This window comes from Anolis carolinensis, unplaced genomic scaffold (assembly GCF_035594765.1).
Source record: "Anolis carolinensis isolate JA03-04 unplaced genomic scaffold, rAnoCar3.1.pri scaffold_12, whole genome shotgun sequence".
Lineage (NCBI taxonomy): Eukaryota > Metazoa > Chordata > Lepidosauria > Squamata > Dactyloidae > Anolis > Anolis carolinensis.
The window spans coordinates 829,612-849,614 of record NW_026943823.1 but is presented as its reverse complement, the minus strand read 5'-3'; the positions used below and the strand labels follow the sequence as shown (position 1 = coordinate 849,614).

Genomic DNA, 20,003 nt, shown 5'->3' with positions numbered 1-20,003 from the left:
TCAATTCAGTACTCTGCTCTGAAATTATGTAAACCCAATTAAATACAAACTTGCGATGTCACACGTTGGTGGAAAAACATTCGAGATTCTCGAAGAATACAAGAAGATTCCACCCTATCTAGGCTACAACCCATTTTCGGGAGGCGGAATTGAGACATTTTGCAAAGACTCCCAGGAAACATTGACGACGGGAGCCTGTCGAACCCACAGCCCCCAGTGTTGGGAAATCCCAGGGAAAGCAGTGGGGCTAATCTCCAAGTTGGGGGTGGTGGTGGTGGTCACAACAGCTTCATAAGGCAGGTTGTCCATAACCAGCTGTATCCCAGGCAACTGCTGAGTCCAAAAGCAAGACTTCCTTCCCCAGAAAACGACCGACTCAGAGCCTCCTGGCATCACACAACTGAGCTTTTTTGTTTGGCACGCTCGGCCTCCTTCGACAAAAGCACATCAACAACCCTCAATCAAGGCCTTGTGTGAAAGTCATTAGCAGCCTTTTCTCTTAGAAGAAGGGGGCCCGGCGTGACGGGAGGGCAGAGGAGGGGGGAGCGGCCTTACGTTAATAAACAAGGTCCTTCTTCCAAACCTCACAGTTGCCTTTTATGAGGCTGTGGTTATAATACCCAAGCCCGCTGGCTGCCAAGGAAAGTAACATAATGGGTCTCAAGCACATCATACGACATTTCACCACGTTCTTTCAACAGAATTGGCTCGCGGCGGCTCCTCTTTGGTCTTCCCAACACTATTATCTCCTCCTCCTCCTTCTTTCTTTCCCTCCCATTATTAACTTCAAGGGTAAGTGGATGGGACAGAAGACTGTGATTGTGCCACAAATCAACCTTCTATGACTTGGGTCCTTCCATGTTATGGGACTACAACTCCCAACAACGGTCATTTCAGCTAGGAGGTAATGAGAGCTGTAGTCCGGAACTGGAACACTGCAAGTTGGAAGATGAAATAAGGAACTAAGCAAGCCATCAAGTCCAACTCTTGTCCAGTGCAAGATCTTCAGTGTCCGTTGAAGTTCCTCAACAGCAAGAAACTGCTCAGCCTCTTTCAGGAGACATTCAGAATCCTCAGCCCTTCTGTAGGTAGAGTTTCAGTGTCAAGAAATTCCTTCTGATGTTCAAAATCAACCAAGGATTGAGTGAACTCCTGGTTCAATCCTTACATGAATCCCAGTAAGTCAATGGTTCTGCTCTGGTTGGGAATCACCAGTGGATTTGTGACAGTAGCCAAGAATGAACGGAGATGACCTATTGTTTTGAGTATTGGAATTCAAAACAATAATAAATGAACAAATGAATGGAACGAATATTAGATTAGGACCATGGATGACTCCTCTGTCATGGAAACCCACCATCTAGGAGATGCAGAGAATGGAAAATCTTATCTGAAGAGATCTTGAGGCAAAACACCAAAGGAGATTCTAGAATAGTTCAAGGATTGGAAAAAAATGATAGACAACCAGGATTCAAGCTACTATTCCATCCTGGAAAGTCACTGGTAGTCTGAAGAAACCTGCTCAAGAACATCCTTACATCAGCGTCAACTGGAAGACCCATAACATCAACCATTGCTACATAACCCTTCCTTCCTTCCATCCTTCCATCCATCCATCTCCCCATTGTTGTTTTGGGACTCAATATTTGAATCATTGATGCTTAGAGCCACATTTCTACTTGACTTCTCATTGACTCTTGTGTTGGCATCTATCAAGCTTCCAAAGCATTCCTCAGTTGGGATGCTATGGCTGAAAAGGAGCATTGCCTCTGTCCTCACACAATATACAGGTCTCATGTGTGGATAAATGGGATTTTGCACGCTTCCCTGTAAATAATATGTGCCTGATTCCTACCAGAGAAGTGGCTGCTTGCCAGCTGGAAAGGGCTAATGCAGAGCTGCCATTAAGAAGATCTTCCAAGGGTTGTTTTTTTTGTGTGTGTGCCGACAACGTATAAAGGTTTTGCGTTGGCAGAAGAAAGCAGAGTAAGTCAAGGGAAACAAAAATATTTCCCCATCACAATGCTTCCTCCACTATTACTTATGTCTCCGGGGTGACTCATTCTAAGCACTTTAGCATAAATTGATGAGCACTCAGTTAGCCGTCCTCGAAAACGCACCGAAAGCTCTCCTTTTCCGTCTTGAGGGCTCTTCCCTCCCGCTCTTATCTGCATGCCTGAAAGACCTCTCCACGGCTTGATGACAAGGCTCTTTCCACACCTGCCATGCAATTCATGAGTGGTGGCTTTCCTTCACCCAGCGAGAGCCAGAGCTTGAGGCTGTCTAGGTTTACCAGTTATTTTCTAAGAAAACCTAGACCGGAGAGGTTGGTTTATCCACCCCAAAGGAGCTATCAAGACCACTGCCATGACCCTTCTGACAGATGGGAAACTCTTATATTGTAGAGTCCATCTTGAGGTGGGCAAAGAAAGAATGGAGGACCGTGCATGGTCCACCAAAGCTGTTTTGTGGCCTTCAAAACCGGCAGAACATCCCTTCTTGGGAAGACCTTGAAAGCTTCTCAAGAGGCCTATTTTTCAACATCAAAATAATCACATTTTTCACAGCTGGAGATGTGGTTTTGGCCAGGTCCATTTCCTTTGGAATCCTTTGGCAGCCCTCGTGACCTCTTGAAGGCTGACAACTGGCCCCAGATCCCATCGCAGTTGCCCACTTCCATCTAGGAAATGCCTTCTCATTCCTCCTAAAGTGACATAGAGCTGGCGCCGTCAAAAGTTGCAACTTGGGAAGCTCATTTGAAACTGTTGAAGAAATATGCTATGAGGAAACAGCTCTCTCCATCTTGATTTTTTTAACATGACCTCTGTAGCCAAAAGTATCGAAAGTCAGGAAGGAGAGTGGAATTGAGAAGACTCCAGCAGAGCGTCAAGTGGATGGGAAGGATGGGAAAGACAGATGGAGCTGAAAGAGGTCCAAGCTCTGGTGAACATCAAGTTGAGAAGCTTGGGTCCAGCCGGAAGAACCTTTCCATCATCTTCATCAGAGGTTCTGCCTTCTTTCTTTGTGGGGTTTTAGATCTGAAGTTTGCTACAGTTTGTTGACTGATCGACCACACAATGGAAGACTGCTCAATATCATGGGGAGATGCAAGGCTGCGCTTGGTCCAAAGCAGTCATGATATTGGAAGCAATTCTGGGTGGAATCACAACGGGCAGAAATGCCTTGGATACACCTTCAAAACAATAATAAACTTACACAGGTTGAATATCCTTTCTCCAAGATGTCTGGGAACAGAATTTTTTGGGAATCATTCTTCCCGCTAGATTGGGAATCTCTGCCAGTATGCGAGTTTTCATGGATATCCATTTCACTGATCCTTTTCTTGTGACATGAGGCTGGAGAGAGGCTGAGGATTTGAAACAGAGAGGATCTGAGTGTAGCTCTTGGTGTGACTCCATGCCTCCCAACATTTCAAATACTCTCCCATTGGGGGTGTGCAGAATTCCATTTGGTGATTCGGGAAAATTCGGCAATCCGGCAGTAAAAGGTAAAGGTAAAAGTTTCCCATGACTTTAAGTCCAGTCATGTCTGACTCTGGGGGGGTTGGTGCTCATCTCCATTTCTAAGCCAAAGAGCTGGCGTTGTCCATAGACATGGAGCGCCATTACCTTCCCGCCGGAGTGGTACCTATTGATCTACTCACATTTGCATGTTTTCGAACTGCTAGGTTGGCAGAAGCTGGAGCTAACAACGGGCACTCACGCCGCTCCCGGGATTTGAACTGGGACCTTTCGGTCTGCAAGGTCAGCAGCTCAGCGCTTTAACACACTTTGCCATCCGGCAGTAGGATGTTTAAAATGTTACAGTCAAAACTTTTAAAATTTCCCCAAAATCAATGGATTGGTGAAACATTCTGAAACTTGTCACACTTGCAGTTGTAAATGTGGCCTACAAGTGAGGCAAGTTTAATCCTGACAGGCCTAAAAGTGAGGGAGAAATGAGCCTCTATTGGCAAATCTTACTGTAATGAAAACGGCACGCTCTCTTGATTTCGGGAAATTCCTGGAAAACGGAACGAGGAGTCAGCCGAAAATGGAACCGAAAACAGTACAGTTTTTGAGCGTTGTGGACACCCCTATCTTCCCACCAGAAGGCAGAAGCAGATGGCCAAAAGGTTTATATTCTGCAGCACTTTGAATCTGGAGATCTCCAGACTCTTTGACGAGTAATATTACACATCTCGTTCATTCCATATGAAGGCATGGACGTTGTCTAACTCAGAGGTTTTAATCTAATAAAGATGCTTTGCCGCCCAATGATTCACACTGTCTTGTGCTTCTCCTTTTACTACAGCCAATTTGCAGCAGCTAATTAATACACACTTACCGTTTATGAGGGACTTGGACAATATGAGAGAAACATGAGTCACAGTTGCAAGGTTTGGCTCCCTGACTCCGTGGTTCTGGGTCCAACTTTCTGTCTCCAATCTTGCTTTGTTCTCAAAGAGAATGAATGTGGCGAAGAACCTTGAACGTCAGATGATCCATGCTGGGAGAAGCAGAGCCATCGGAGGCATTAAGGAAAGGCTTTTTTCCCTGTTCATTTGAGAAATGAATCCAGAGCTGGAAGTCAGGAATTCTGCTCTGAAGTCTGGATGAAGACCAACCGTCAAGAAGTATCAAGTCAGAGGGATGCTTTGGCAAAAGAATACAGCTTGGTTGGGCAACCGCAATGGGTTCGGGGGCCAGTTTTCTGTCTCTGAGGCACCAAAGGGGCCACGCAGGCTGCCAAAACCGAACCCCCAAAACCTAAAATAAGATGCTGGAAGTCTATGGCAACTTCTAGAAAGTTGTCTCTTCAGGAGGTTTCCTGGGAGAAGATCTGGATGCTTTGACGGCCAGAAAGAAAGGTCAATCTAGCAAGCGTCAACAGTAAGAAAAGGTTTGTTCGTGGCTTTGTCCACCCCTGAAACATAGGAAGTTGACCCCAAAAGATCCTTCAAGTTCTAGATTTATCAGCAGGGACAACCTGAAATGGCTTTCCAAGGGTTTCTCTTCTTAGCTTTGCCTTGGGATTTTTGGTCTTCTCTCCAGGCGGTGTCCATCCAAACTTTTATTCCGATCATGACATTAATTGATGCCAGAATTGAACTTCGTGGATATCCATGTCATAGATCCTTGTGTTTCTCTCTCTTGTGACGAGAGGCTGAGGATTTGAAACAGAGGGGATCCGAATGTAGCCCTTGGTATGAACCCATGCCTCCTCATGTTTAAAATACTCTTCCATTAGGGGTATGTAGAATTCCATTTGGCGATAATAATAATAATAATAATAATAATTTTATTCTTATACCCCGCCTCATCTCCCCGAAGGGACTCGGGGCGGCTTACATGGGGCCAAGCCGGTCACGACAATATAAAAACAAGCAGTAGAACAAATCAAATCAAACAATAAAACAAGTTATAAAAACACATACAATACATCATGATAAAATCATGGATAAGATCTGTAGGAACCTGGGCTAAAGTGCTAATTATGTTGATGTCATCAGGGGGAGTGGTTATCCAAAGTGTCATTGCGATTTGGGATTTGGGAAAATTCGGTAATTTGGCAGTTATGGTAAAAACTTTTTAAAAAATACATGGTAAAAATTCCCAAAAGTCAGTGGATTGGTGAAACGTTCTGAAACTTGGCAGGCTTTCAGTTGTAAGTGTGGCCTGCAAGTGAGGCATGTTTCATCCTGATAGGCCTAAAAATGATGGAGAAACAAGCTCCTAAGGTTTCCCCATTGGTGCCAAGGAAAATTTCATTCTCTCTTGGGGTCAAAGGCTTGCGAATAAAGGAAAACCTCCAGCGGAGGCTACCTTCCCAAACAATGCACACAGCAATATCCCCCACATATCAAAGTGCTCCAGTATGAACCTTGAAAATAATAATAATAATAATAATAATAATAATACAATAATAACTGCAAAAGGCCACCCTGCTGGAATCTGCGCGCATCATCCGAAAATACATCACACAGTCCTAGACACTTGGGAAGTGTTCGACTTGTGATTTTGTGATATGAAATCCAGCATATCTATCTTGTTTGCTGTGTCATAATAAAATAATAATACAAAATCCAGCATATAGATATCATTTGCTGTATCATACTATATCTTTGTGTCAATAATAAATAATCCAGGATGTTGTTATGGCAGTTGAAGTGGAATAATAATGCTATATAATAATGCAACCGTATAGTCTGAATGGTACCCAGGTTGGATGAATACGGCCTTGGCCCAAAATATGAGAAATCTGGAACAATTGGAAAGCTAGACCACCAGGAGCTGACCAACCTTGAAAGCCAACTTATACCTCTCTGACTTTTAGACGACAATCAGAAGCAACCTGTTGACCACATAGAAGCAAATCCCATTAGTTCAATGAACCTTCTCCAGTCATAAACATTGTATAGATTTAGAAATAAATCTATGAAACACAGAGAGATGCAGCTTTGAGTAGGCACAGATTAGGCCGCCTTGTTTGGCTGCAAACCGAATCCCTCTTAATTGTCGAAAAGCAAGGACAAATGGACGAGGCGGACCTGATCCAATTAGTGTTAATAATTCCCAGCGGAGATGCATTATGTTTGGCCTTTTCACGAGAAACCGCTGTAACACAATGCATGGGACTCACCGCTAAATAAACATGGCTGACGCAACATTGCGCAACCATGTAATATGGGCAATGCAATGCACGCGTTCGTTCATCATTGGGTCTCCATGTGCTCCAAAGCGTTTGCACCATATCCCATTAAGGTGGACTTGATCCAATTAGTGTTAATAACTCCCAGCAGAGATGCATTATTTTTGGCTTCTGCACAAGAAACCGCTGTGATGCAACGTATGGGAACCGCTACTAAATAAACATAACTGACACGACATGACACAACCATGTAATATGGACAATGCAACACATGCATTGCATTCCTCATCTCCATGCGCTCCAAAGCATTTGCACTATATCCCATTAAGGTGGACTTGATCCAATTAGTGTTAACAACTCCCAGCAGAGATGCATTATGTTTGGCCTATTCACGAAAAACTGCATGGAAGTCACTGCTAAATAGACATGGTTGAAGGCGCATTACATAACTATGTAATATGGGCAATGCAAGCATTCCTCATTGGGTCTCCATGTGCTCCAAAGCATTTGCACCGTATCCCATTAAAATACTCCTCCTGGGTCAGTAATTGGTGAATGTTGCAGACCGGATCCCAGCCCAGGCAATTGGCTTCTGAGTAAACCAGCCTAAATTGCCAGATGACAAGTCCTGGGCAGATGAGCGGCGCCAAGAAAAACCTTCCCGCCCACAGTTGCAACATCCAGATAAATGGTGACAATCATCGAAGTTTTGGTGCCAAAAAACGAAGGGAGTGGAAAACACATCAGATGGGTGGAATAGCCATAGATCGTCACTGGCTTGTTTGCTTGGAAAGACCTTTGACAGGCTTTCAGCAGAGTAACGCATTCAGCAGCTGACACCGACAAGGAGCGCTTTGTGTGATTGAGGCTGGCTTTCCTCCACCTGCGAACGAGGAATGGATCAAGGAGACCTTCCAACGGGGCCGCCTGCCACGCCGTCTCAACGATCGATGGAGGGACCACAACACCATTCCTCAAAGAGGCATGAGGCCGCTCTCCATAACTGGCCCATATTGTGCCACATGCATAATGAAGGACCTTCTTAGAGCCATACCAGAGGCACTCCAAGTGGCCAGCTTCTGGTCAAAGGACATTTCGTATCATGCCAAGTTTTTAACTTTGTCTGTGTTTTTAAATACATTAAACTGTATTTATATGTCCTGTTTTGTCTTTCAAGAACAGCCTTAAAACAATGTGGTAAGTAAATGAAAACTGCTTTACTTCAGCAAAACATAAAGAACAGCACACTCAGTGATATAATGCAAAAGAAAGCAAAGAAGTCTTAGGGCAAACACAGTCCTTAAGTCTCTGATCAATTCCCAAATCAAGTAGCAGTCTTACTTCAGACAAAGAAATAGCAATAAATCCTTAGGAGCAGTTTCCCAGATGCAGACTCGAAGCAGGCACAAGGGGAGTGAAGGCTTAGGCATTAGAGTCAGTTTGTTACCAGCAAGAGCTGGCTGCACCTGCTTCTGATTTATAGCCCTGAATCTCCTCACAGCTGCTAGGGCAGTTCCCAGTTACTCAGCTGCATTTCTAGCTGAACGATGTCTCTGCTCTGTTTCCTTTTGCCTCTCCTGAAATGTGGGTACTTGCAAAATCTCCTCCTCAGATTCCAACTCACCCTCAGATTCATGAACAATTTCCTGCTCCCCTTCCTCTTCTGAAGAAGAGGAATCCTTAACATTATACCAACTTAGTTCTGGCACAATAGATAACTATTATTCTGCTGTTGCCTCTCCTCCTTCTCTGCTTCTCTTTCTTTTGCTGCCTCTTTTTCTCCTCCTCCTGCTGCTCCTTTTCCTCTCTTTCTCCTTCTCTGTCTGATCTATTATTCTTCCTGAAGGAGGTCACTCACCAACTGTGGAGAAACCCATTTTCAACTCGAGGACCGTTTGCAATGAATATTCTTTCAGTTCAACCCCTGCTAGGACAGCAGCATTATCTCAGGGCTTTGCCTGATTTTGTCAGAAATTTGGAAAGAGATATTCCATTGAGCGTGTTCTGCAAAGCACTCTCAATGATGAAGCGAATCAAGGGCAACACGGCGATGAGGTGAGTCAAGGGCTGGCCTCCGACTCACGTTTCCATTTTGCAAGTCTGCGCAGCCCTAAGACCTGAATAATCACCATACAGAACCAAATTGCAGGCTCTTGCAACTCCTGACCAGACATGCTTTTTTTTACATCCCTAACTAGCCCTCAAAATCCTGCAAATTGCAGTTACTGTCAGAGATCACTTTAGGTTATGTCCATCAAAAGCATAGACGTAATTACTCTTTACTGGGGCTAATTGCTATTCAATTATCGAGTGACATATATGGGATGGATGGGAGGAGGCCGATGGCTTTCAATGATGTGCATATAGCCACATCTCTGCCTGCTACATCCAAACCCAGCTCAAGCCACTTCCCTTTTCCTCGGCTTTATATGCAGCCACAGCCCAGAACAGAGCCAGTGGCTTTTGCATTAAGCCTCAGAGGAAACAGTGGTGGATGGAGAGACAACCACAAAGCTACATATTGGTTTCAGCAAATTATGCTTTGGGGTGCAGCAATGCACCTAAATCCTGGCACAGATGGAAATCTCCACCTTCTCACTCTTTGCAAAACATGGCCAGAAATTGCTGATGAAACTAGACTTTTGTGCCCAATATTTCCACATTGTGAAGCATGGAGACGTTTTACGAAAAGCACCGCAGATGCCATTTTTTACAACCCTGAACTCCAGTTCTTTGGAAATCCTTTGGTTGGGTGGTTCTTAGTTCAAGAGTGGTGCTGGTGAGACGTTATCAGACACAGTTATGGTGACCATCATCAAGGTTACGTTGATACGGCATGATCTCGTTTTGAAATCCTCGTACTTCTCCTGCCGTATCCCGCAGAGCAACTTACTTGCTTCTCTGAGATCAGTCTCTAGGACAGTCTCCTCTCGCTGTGCAAACACGCAAAGGGGGTGGAAAGTATTTGAAACACTTGGCCGAAAAACCTGGGAGGCAACCTTGAGATACAACCGCCCAAACACAATCTTCCTGTGTCAATTTTCACCTCGTTTAGTTGCAGGTCAACTCAAACTCCTCCTTCTCTGACGCTCACGGTTCTCTCTCGTTTCCCTGCCGGTTTCCTTTTGAGCAACGTCCCTGTCGAGTTCCCATCAAACCCAATTAGGAACACCTGCTGCTATTTCACATTGGAGTTCAGCGAATCGATGCAGGTGTGCAAATTGGATGGCGGCTCTGCAAACAGAGGTCCGTCTCGCTCACAGCACGGCTGCATTGTTGCTTGCGATGGAAAAGAAAACGGAGATGGTTACATCCGAAGATGTCGCGGCCAGAAAACGCCTCTGACAAATCCAGACGTTCTTTGTGACAGACAACGCTGTGCATATGTTTTACGGTTCTTACTGCTGCTAAATGGGAAAAGGTTGGCAGAAGATCCAGAGATAGCCGGCAGCTTTTTGAACATGAAATGCTGCAGTGTGGGCAATACTACTGCTAGGAGCTGCTTCGGATGGGATGACAGTCCAAGAATGATGTGTCTGAAACTACATAAGTGAGCGGCCCACAAGTTGGGATAAACACGAGCCCTTGTTAGAGACCTTCCACCAAAGCTCATGCTGGGTTTCTTCTGAAAAGTGATGGGTTGTGCTCTCCAAGGATCTGAAACTACTTTACCAAGAAGTCTCATTTTTCCTCCTAGAAGAAAGTCCAATCCAAGCAATGGATGGGACTGATGCTGTTGGGTACAAGGTCTAGTTAGCATTGGTGACAATCGAGGAGGATTTGCAGCCCAGCCTCTGGAAGCCACGCCATCCCCATCCCTAGGTGGTGATGGGACAGCTTTTCAGAGGGGAAGATATCCAAATATTCTTTACACTCTGTTATGTGATGGTGGTTGCTCTTCCAAGGTTGATTCCAATGAACAGCAACTCCATCTGAGGGCCTTTTTTGGTAATGTTTCCTCTAGGAAGTTCACTGCTTCTTTCCTCTAAGGCTGGGAGAATATGACTTGTCCATTATCAATCCATGGGTTTTCATGGCTGAGTGGAATTTGAACCATAGCTTCCTGACATCCTTACCTAACACTCAAGTCATCTACTGGCTCATTCTTCTGTCAGTTGGGTATTATGTGCCATCAAGCCAACTTGACTATTCAGCAACTCTACCGTTGTGCTTTGAGGGTCAACTCTTTCTTTCAGAGGAGGTTTGCCAACATTGCCTTCTTCTGAGGCAGAGACAGTTGGACTTGCCAACTCTGACAGGGGTTTAATCTCATTCAAAAACACCCTGATTTATTGGTGAGACAGGTCCTCTCACCTTCTCCTCTCCAGTCAGACCGCTTAAGCATCCAGCAAAAGCAGCACCGACAAATGACACCTCAGTCGTAATTCTGCTGATCCCAACGGTTCTAAGGCTTTATTTATTTACAAGTATATACAGCTACAATAACAAACACCATCGCTCTCTGGACTCATGCTTCCTCGCAAGGGTAAAACATGTCCACACTCTTTGGCGTCTGCTATCAGCACACACTCTGGCAACTCACAACATTCCAGTGTCCATGATGAATGTTCTGTCCACGCTGTTGAAACCGGAAGACTTGACCTATTGGCCCTGCAGGCAGTCAATCAGGGATGTCTGGTAATTAACTCGTGTGCTGCTGGAAAGCTTGCCGGAACACACAGATGCAAAATCCAACAGCAACATTTGCCTTAACATTTCACACTAACAACAAAATACACCAACACGCTCCTTGTGTGTTTCCATGGCTGAGCAGGGATTCGAACCTGGTTTGAATCCAGGAGTCAAACCATAGCATCACGACGGGTCTCTGCAAAGGTGGGAATGTCCAGAATTGCCCCAACTCTTTCTGCACAAGGCGTATATTGGCTCCTAGGAACTCCTGTGAAAGACTTCCTGAACCTTCCAGAAGAAGCATTTGGGCCGCGGACAGAAACGATGCAGCCACATGTCGCTGGGAGGGATGTGGGAAGCCAGGCTCAGAGACCCTCCGAGGTGATTGGGAAGAAAATATACGAGAGGCAGGAGAGGCGTCCAACTCCCATATGCCAGGCACATCGGCTGGTGGACCACGGAGTGCCTCTTTGCTAAACGACACCATAAAATACAGCAGATGACTTATTAGCGCAGGAAGCCAGTGGATGCGGGTGTCAACAGGGAAATTACGAGGAGGTGCTCTCAAATTCCCAGCCCCGTCCCTTTGATTTACAGCGGCACTTGTTTGAGCAAATATATGGGCTTTGAACCGCCGGGCCTGTCAATTCCCTTGCAAATTGGGAGCCAGCCATTTCCCTTACCATTTAGACTAATGAGAATGCCAATTTCCCCTGTAATTTCTAGATGAAAAATAAAAAATATCTTACTGCATCAAGGATCCATATCAAACAACCATGGGCAGTCCAAGAACACCTGCCAATGACGGTTCCATCAAACACATGCACATTTAAATAAAGACCACAGAACTCATATCCATCATCATCATCATTATTACTATGTTTACTTATTTGCAGAGAGGAAACATCCCTAGGAATCACTAAGCTTTCCAATGCAAAACTAGAATCATAGAATAGTAGAGTTGGAAGAGACCACATGGGCCATCTAGTCCAACCCCCTGCTAAGAAGCAGGAAATCGCATTCAAAGCACCCCCGGGACTGGGACAAACTGGGACTGAAAGGGAAGCAATTTTATGGCACCGATTCAGGTAACTATGGTCTGGCAAGGGACGGATCCTTTGCAGACACAGGGGTCTGTCAGTAACTATATAAAAGTGAAAATATTTATGTGTCTATGTCTGTATTTTCCAGGTTGGCTCTCACACCCAGAGCATTGTGATTCACACCAGTGATGGATTTGGACCAAATTTGGGAAACAGCACTGTAACCAACATAAAATGCTGGCGGAGTTTAGGATGCAATGACAGGGGATGATGGGAGTTGTAGTCCACCCACATGCAAAGAGCACTGTGACCCCCACTGGTGATGGATCTGGATAAATCTTAGCACACATACCCATTATGACCATAGAAAACACTGGAGGCGTTTGGGGAGAATTGATCCAGGATTATGGGAGCTGTAGTTCATCCAAAATCAAATAACTTTCTGAACCCAACCGACAATGGACTTGGGCCAAATATGGCACATATATCCATCATGATCTATTTCAAGTACTGGTTTGGTTTGGGGGCAACGACAGATGATGATGGGAGTTGTAGTTCACCCACAATCAAAGAGCATTCTTAACCCAACCGATAATGAACTTGGACCAAATGTGGCACACATACCCATCATGACCTATTTCAAGTCCTGGTGTGGTTTAGGGGCAATGACAGGTGATGATGGGATTTGTAGTTCACCCACAATCAAAGAACATTTTGAACCCAACCGACAATAGACTTGGACCAAATGTGGCACATATACCCATCATTACCTATTTCAAGTACTGATGTGGTTTGGGAGCAACGACAGGTGATGATGGGAGTTGTAGTTCACCCACAATCAAAGAACTTTCTGAACCCAACTGACAATAGACTTGGGCCAAATATGGCACATATACCCATCATGACCTATTTCAAGTACTGGTTTGGTTTGGGGGCAACGACAGGTGATGATGGGAGTTGTAGTTCACCCACATCCTTATGCATTTTCTAATGGGACCGTTCATAAGATCCAGAACCAAGCGCAGACTGGCATTGCAGAATCCCCAACCCAGGCATGGTCAGCTAGCATCAAGCAAAGCTCGTCTACCTTCGGCGGCTCTTTTGAAGAAGACCTTGCAGCTCCCGCAGGTCAGGGCCCCGTAGTGGCACCCCGAAGCTTCGTCCCCGCAGATCAAGCACGTCTTCTGGGGCGGGAAGTAGTAGTCGATGGGCAGGACGTGGTCCCTCGCCGACTCCAACCTTCGGAAGCGAGAGAGAGAGAAAGACAAGGAGGTGCGTCAGAAAAGGAGAGCCGTCTCCAAGGGCCCTAGGGCACCCACCGGTCAGTGCTTTGGCCACCCTTCAAAGGGACAACACAGAATCAGAGGCATAGAACTGAGATAGTACAGAAAATTCAGTAGCGTCCGGAAGAGTTTTCAATGACAATTTGCAATCCAAGACTTGTTTGGTGCACAATTCGCTTGAGCAGAAAACAACAATGTGGAACAACTTAGGAAGAGCTGCACCATACCGGGTGTGCACTGTCCCTTGAGCCATAAGGAAAGGCAGGTAACAACAACATTAACAGTTATTATTAATATTTGGAGGAAGAGATCACTAAGACTTGGTCTGACTTCTTTTCAACTAGGGACAGAGACCTGAATTGTTTTGGTAACGTGATGTACCGTATATAATCGAGTATAAGCCAACCCGAATATAAGCCAAGGCACCTAATTTTACCACAAAAAAACTGGGAAAACTTTGACTCCTGTATAAGCCGAGATACCAATAAAATTACATTAATTGGGGCATCAATAGTTTAAATGTTTTTGAATCTTTACATCCAACTGCAATTTAAGATATGACTGTTCAACTCTGATTAAATCATTACAGTAGAGTCTCACTTATCCAAGCTAAATGGGCCAGCAGAACCTTGGATAAGCGAATATCTCGGATAATAAGGAGGGATTAAGGAAAAGCTTATTAAACATCAAATTAGGTTATGATTTTACAAATTAAGCACCAAAACATTACATTATACAACAAATTAGACAGAAAAAGTAGTTCAATACGCAGTAATGTTATGTTGTAATTACTCTATTTACAAATTTAGCACCAAAGTATCATGATATATTGAAAACATTGACTACAAAAATGGCTTGGATAATCCAGAACCTTGGATAAGCGAGGCTTGGATAAGTGTGACTCTACTGTATTTTCACCTTCTTCAATGTAAATGTGCTTATGTATCCTTTTAATAATAATAGAGTGAAATAATAAATGTAACAATACCAATAATAATAGAGAAAAATAATAAATATACCATATATACTTGAGTATAAGCCGACCTGAATATAAGCCCACCAGGACCCTTACCCGAGTATAAGCCAAGGAGGTTTTTTTTCAGTCCTAAAAAACTAGCTGTGCCCGGCCACGCGTTGCTGTGGCAAAGTGGTGGTGGTATTGGTTAAAAATTGTTGTGTAATTTTTATTTGACGTTATTTGCAATTTTTTATTAATTTTATTGTAAGTTATATTTTTATTTATTATATTTTATTATTTTCTTGTATTATTTTTAGTTATTTTCTGTTATTATAGTATTTTATTGTTTTTTTAGTGTTTTTTATTATTTTTTATTGGGTTGCTAGGAGACCAAGTTGGAGGATCAACCTAGAGGCGTGGGTGATGGGTTGTGTTGTCAAATTTCGAGGTTGGGGGGCCTGTAGTTTTGTTGTTTTGTGGGTCGCCGTGATGCCATCACTCTTTTATATATATAGATTATATACAGTATATATTCAGTTTTATCATATTTATTTACTGCATTGTTATAAGTGTTTTATTTAGGTGTGGAAGGAAGGAAGGACAACTTTTGGCCTCCCCAACATCTCCCCAACAAGAGCAAAGTAGAGGAAACTATCTGAAAAATACAGGCTAGATGATGCATAGTTTTGGTGCCAAATATTGTTCATTCTCTGACTGTAAGAATACCGATTTCACCCAGTTCTCAGGGGAGTAGCAAGTATGCAAAGCAACTTGGATACATTTTTAAAGAAAGGCTGACAAATATTATCCACTATAACTTGGCCGTTTGTCAACTGAATGGCGTTAGGTTCCTTCAGAAGCTAACATCTAGCCAATCACCCCAAATTTGCAACACAATCTCCCTTCCGTCTGTTGGTTTTCGACAGGCTTTTCATGGCTTGTGATTTTGACTTAAGTCAACGAAGGGCCGTGTTTCTCAAGGCGGAGTCTCCTTCCCTCTTAATCTGGCATGGGCAAACATTGGTCCTTGAGGTGTTTTGGAGGGCCGAAGTTTGCCCATGCCTGCTCGAAGTATTAATGATCTACGAGAAAGGCAGGTTTCTCCAAAGTCAGCGCTCAATTCTTTGTTTGTGCGGCTCCAGAAGCAGTTTTCCAGAAGGTCTGGGACGGGCGCCCATTCGCACAGGATTGTGTTTTCTTAACTGACGGATCATGACATGTGCACAAGGTGAAGGGTGGAAGTGAAGACAGCGCATAATCCAACGATAATATTTCAAGGCGGATTGTGGAAGTGATGGCATATATATCTATCTATATTTGCTGAAACCAAGGATATGGGTTCTACAATTACGTAGCGTTGTCTGAAGGAACGTCTCTCTCCATAGGAACCTGCGAAAGTCTTAGGCTTCGCTCCGTCTGGTCACCGTTGAAGCCTCTTCTGGAGCAGCCATGGCAGACAGGACCTTCCCACAGGAAGGTGAAATAAAAACAAATAGCAGAAGACATTGTTTGAGATGTTTGATCCCTTCCATCTGTGGTTAGATGAAGCGGTTAGTGGTGTGGGGTTGTTGTATGTCTTTCGGGCTGTGTGGCCATGTTCCAGAAGTATTCTCTCCTGACGTTTCACCCACATCTATGGCAGGCATCCTCAGAGGTTGTGAGGCATGAAGAAACTAAGCAAGGAAGGTTTATATATATCTGTGGAAAGTCCAGGGTGTGGCAAGAGTCCTTTGTCACTGGGAAACCAGCATTAATGTTTCAGTTAATCACCCTAATTAGCATTGGAAAGGTTTTGTCTCTTACCTGGGGGGCATCCTTTGTTCAGAGTCATTAGCCGTCCTTGGGGCTCCTCTGCCCTCAGATTGTTGCTTCCCATCTACTGTTCTGATTTTTGAGTTTTTTTAAATACTGGTAGCCAGAGTGTGTTCATTTTCATGATTTCCTCCTTTCTGTTGAAGTTGTCCACATGCTTGTGGATTTCAATGGCTTCTGGGTGAAGTTTTTCCCTTTGGCCCGGCTCCGTGTTTTTAGCCCTGTTTTTAACCATTTTATGCCGTGCGCTGACTTTTATAACTGTTTATTGATGTTATGTTTTTATTGATGCGACATTGTTTTAGTGCCGATCTTGTTTTATTGTTTTATTGCCGTTATTGTATTGTTGTTGGGCATGGCCCCATGTAAGCCCCTCCGAGTCCCTCCGGGGAGATGGGGCGGGATATAAAAATACAGTTATTATTACTATTATTATTATTCTGACATGATAGTTGTTGGAGTGGTTGAGCATTTCTATGTTCTCAAATAATATACGGTGTCCAGGTTGGTTCATCAAGAGCTCTGCTATGGCTGATTTCTCTGGTTGAGTGAGTCTGCAGTGCCTTTCATGTTTCTTGATTGGTGTCTGTGTTTGGTGGTCTCCATGTACACTTGTCCACAGCTGCATGGGATCCGGTAGACTCCTGCAGAGGAGAGAGGATCCCTCTTGTCTTTCGCTGACCGTAGCATTTGTTGGCTGTGTGTTTGCGATTCCTTCGCTGTGGGGTCAACTGTCAGACCAGGGCAAAGGGAGCTTACAAGGGAGGAGGGTGTGGACCTCTGCACATGCTCAACGGCCACTCCACCGGGCCCAGATCTGGACACCAACCCTGGAAGCACAACCAGCTCAGCCTGGGGTTGAACCCATCTCCCAAAGCAGGTCCGGTGAGAGGGAATCAATGAGCCGTCCTCCCTGCTTAGTAATGCACCATCTACTCCGGGGCGGAAGGCCTGGTTTTACGGAGCGTGCACAAGGAAATAATGCCGGTCCCGATTAGGCTTTAATGGCCGGACACCATAAAGCCACCACTCCAAAAGGACGTTTTGAAGCTCCTTCCACCACCCCAGGGATCTGAACGGCAGTTCCTTAAGTTACAAACAAGGGAGCTTCTGTAGGTTTGTTCTTAAGTTGAGTTTGTATGCTAGTCGGAACAGGGACATTTTTCAAGTGTAAATTCATATATGTGTGTGTGTATATACGTATAGTAGAGTCTCACTTATCCAACATTAACAGGCCAGCAGAACATTGGATAAGCAAAAATGTTGGATATTATTATTGACACAACGACGTTGTATGACACAGCAAACAAAATGGACATGCTGGATTTCGTATCACAAAATCACAAGTCGAACTCTTCCCAAGTGTCTAGGACTGTGTGATGTATTTTCGGATGATGCGTGCAGATCCCAGCAGGGTGGCCTTTTGCAGTTGGCAGATCATGATTTTGTCAATGTCTATTGTTTCCAAATGCCGGCTGAGATCTTTTGGGACGGCACCCAGTGTGCCCATCACCACCGGGACCACCGGTGGCAGAACAGGCTGGCAGAATGTTGTATAAGCAAAAATGTTGGATAATAAGGAGTGATTAAGGAAAAGCCCATTAAATGTCAAATTATGTTATGATTTTACAAATTAACCACCAAAATAACATGTTTTACAACAAATGGACAGAAAAAGCCGTTCAATACATGATAATATTATGTAATAATTCCTGTATTTATGAATTTAGCACCAAAACTTCGCAATGTACAGTAGAGTCTCACTTATCTAACACTCGCTTATCCAACGTTCTAGATTATCCAACACATTTTTGTAGTCAATGTTTTCAATACATCGTGATATTTTGGTGCTAAATTCATAAATACAGTAATTTACTACATAGCATTACTGCGTATTGAACTACTTTTTCTCCCAAATTTGTTGTCTAACATGATGTTTTGGTGCTTAATTTGTAAAATCATAACCTAATTTGATGTTTAATAGGCTTTTCCTTAATGCCTCCTTATTATCCAACATATTTGCTTATCCAACATTCTGCCGGCCCGTTTACGTTGGATAAGCGAGACTCTACTGTATTGCAAAATTGACTACAAAAACATTGACTTCCAAAAGGCAAACTATGTTGGATAATACAGAATGTTGGATAAGCAAAGGTTGGATAAGTGAGATTCTACTGTATATGCGTGTGTATGTATGTGTGTGTGTGTGTGTGTGTATATGTGTGTGTGTGTATATATATAGTGTTCCCGCACTATTTCGTGGTTTACTTTTCGCGGACTCACTGTTTCGCAGTTTTTCAATAAATCTATACAGTAGAGTCTCACTTATCCAACACTCGCTTATCCAACGTTCTGGATTATCCAAGGCGTTTTTGTAGTCAATGTTTTCAATACATCGTGTTATTTTGGTGATAAATTCGTAAATACAGTAATTACTACATAGCATTACTGTGTATTGAACTACTTTTTCTGTCAAACTTGTTGTATAACATGATGTTTTGGTGCTTAATTTGTAAAATCATAATCTAATTTGATGTTTAATAGGCTTCTCCTTAATCTCTCCTTATTATCCAACATATTCGCTTATCCAACGTTCTGCCGGCCCGTTTATGTTGGATAAGTGAGACTCTACTGTATATATAAAAGAGTGATGGCATCACGGCAGCGGACAAAACAACAAAAGTAAACACCTCACAACCTCAAAAATTGACATCACAACCCCTCATCCATGCCTCTAGGTTGATACAACAAAAAGAAAAGAAAAATAAAGTCCTAATTAGAGGGAGAGGAATAATTGTTTTTATCCAATTGCTGCCAGTTAGAACGCTAAGCTCTGTTCACTTGGTCCCCTAGCAACCCACTCAGCCCAGGGGACCCTTTACCTTAACTACCACCAATTCCTCAATACTTTATTTCCCATACCACCAGACTTCGCCACAGCAATGCGTGGCCGGGCACAGCTAGTACTAATATAAAATATTTATCACGGTATTTTCGCTGCTTTGCAAATTAAAAATACTAATACTAACACTAAAATAATATTATCAGTCATTAAAAAATACAATTTACAGTAAATAGCGTATTAACCCAGAAAAGTAGGACTTGCGCAGCGGCCGCTTGAGACGCGACTTGCAGACGCGAGATTGTAAACAACACACGATTGGTTGACGGATGAAAAGCAGAAGGAAAAAGGAAGAGAGGCCGACCAAGGGCAAGATGGATGGAAGTGACTGGGTTGACCTTGAAGGAACTGGGACCAGCGATGGCCAACAGGGAGCTCTGGTGCGGACTGGTCCATGAGAACATGAAGAGTCGGAAACGACTGCGTGAATGAAGAAGAAGAAGAAAGAATTTGGGGACTGTGTGTTGTTTTGTTTCATGCGTTGTTGTTGCTTTCATGGCGGAGTCTTGCAGATCAGCCTTGGGTAAAGGAAAGGCAAGGCAAGGCAGGCGGTTTCTCCCAGCAGCCTCCCTGATCTCAACTTCTGCAGCTTGGCTCGACCAAGCATCGCAATGCGAAGAATGCAAGCCAAGTGTCAGGGCTGAAGCTCGCTCGGCAACCCAGGAAAGAGCGATGATAAGGCCGAGCGAGGCGGACACAACTTGTGCAGGGCTGACGTGGGC

The 20,003-nt window shown here is 43.9% G+C and overlaps 1 protein-coding gene across 1 annotated transcript in view; it reads right to left on the bottom strand.

Annotated features, from left to right (window-relative positions):
* ar (androgen receptor) overlaps positions 1-20,003 on the bottom strand; it is a 132,281-nt gene that overhangs the window by 51,584 nt on the left and 60,694 nt on the right. Inside the window, 1 exon segment of the mRNA XM_062964036.1 lies at positions 13,414-13,565. Within this exon segment, the coding sequence (XP_062820106.1) occupies positions 13,414-13,565 (152 nt within the window).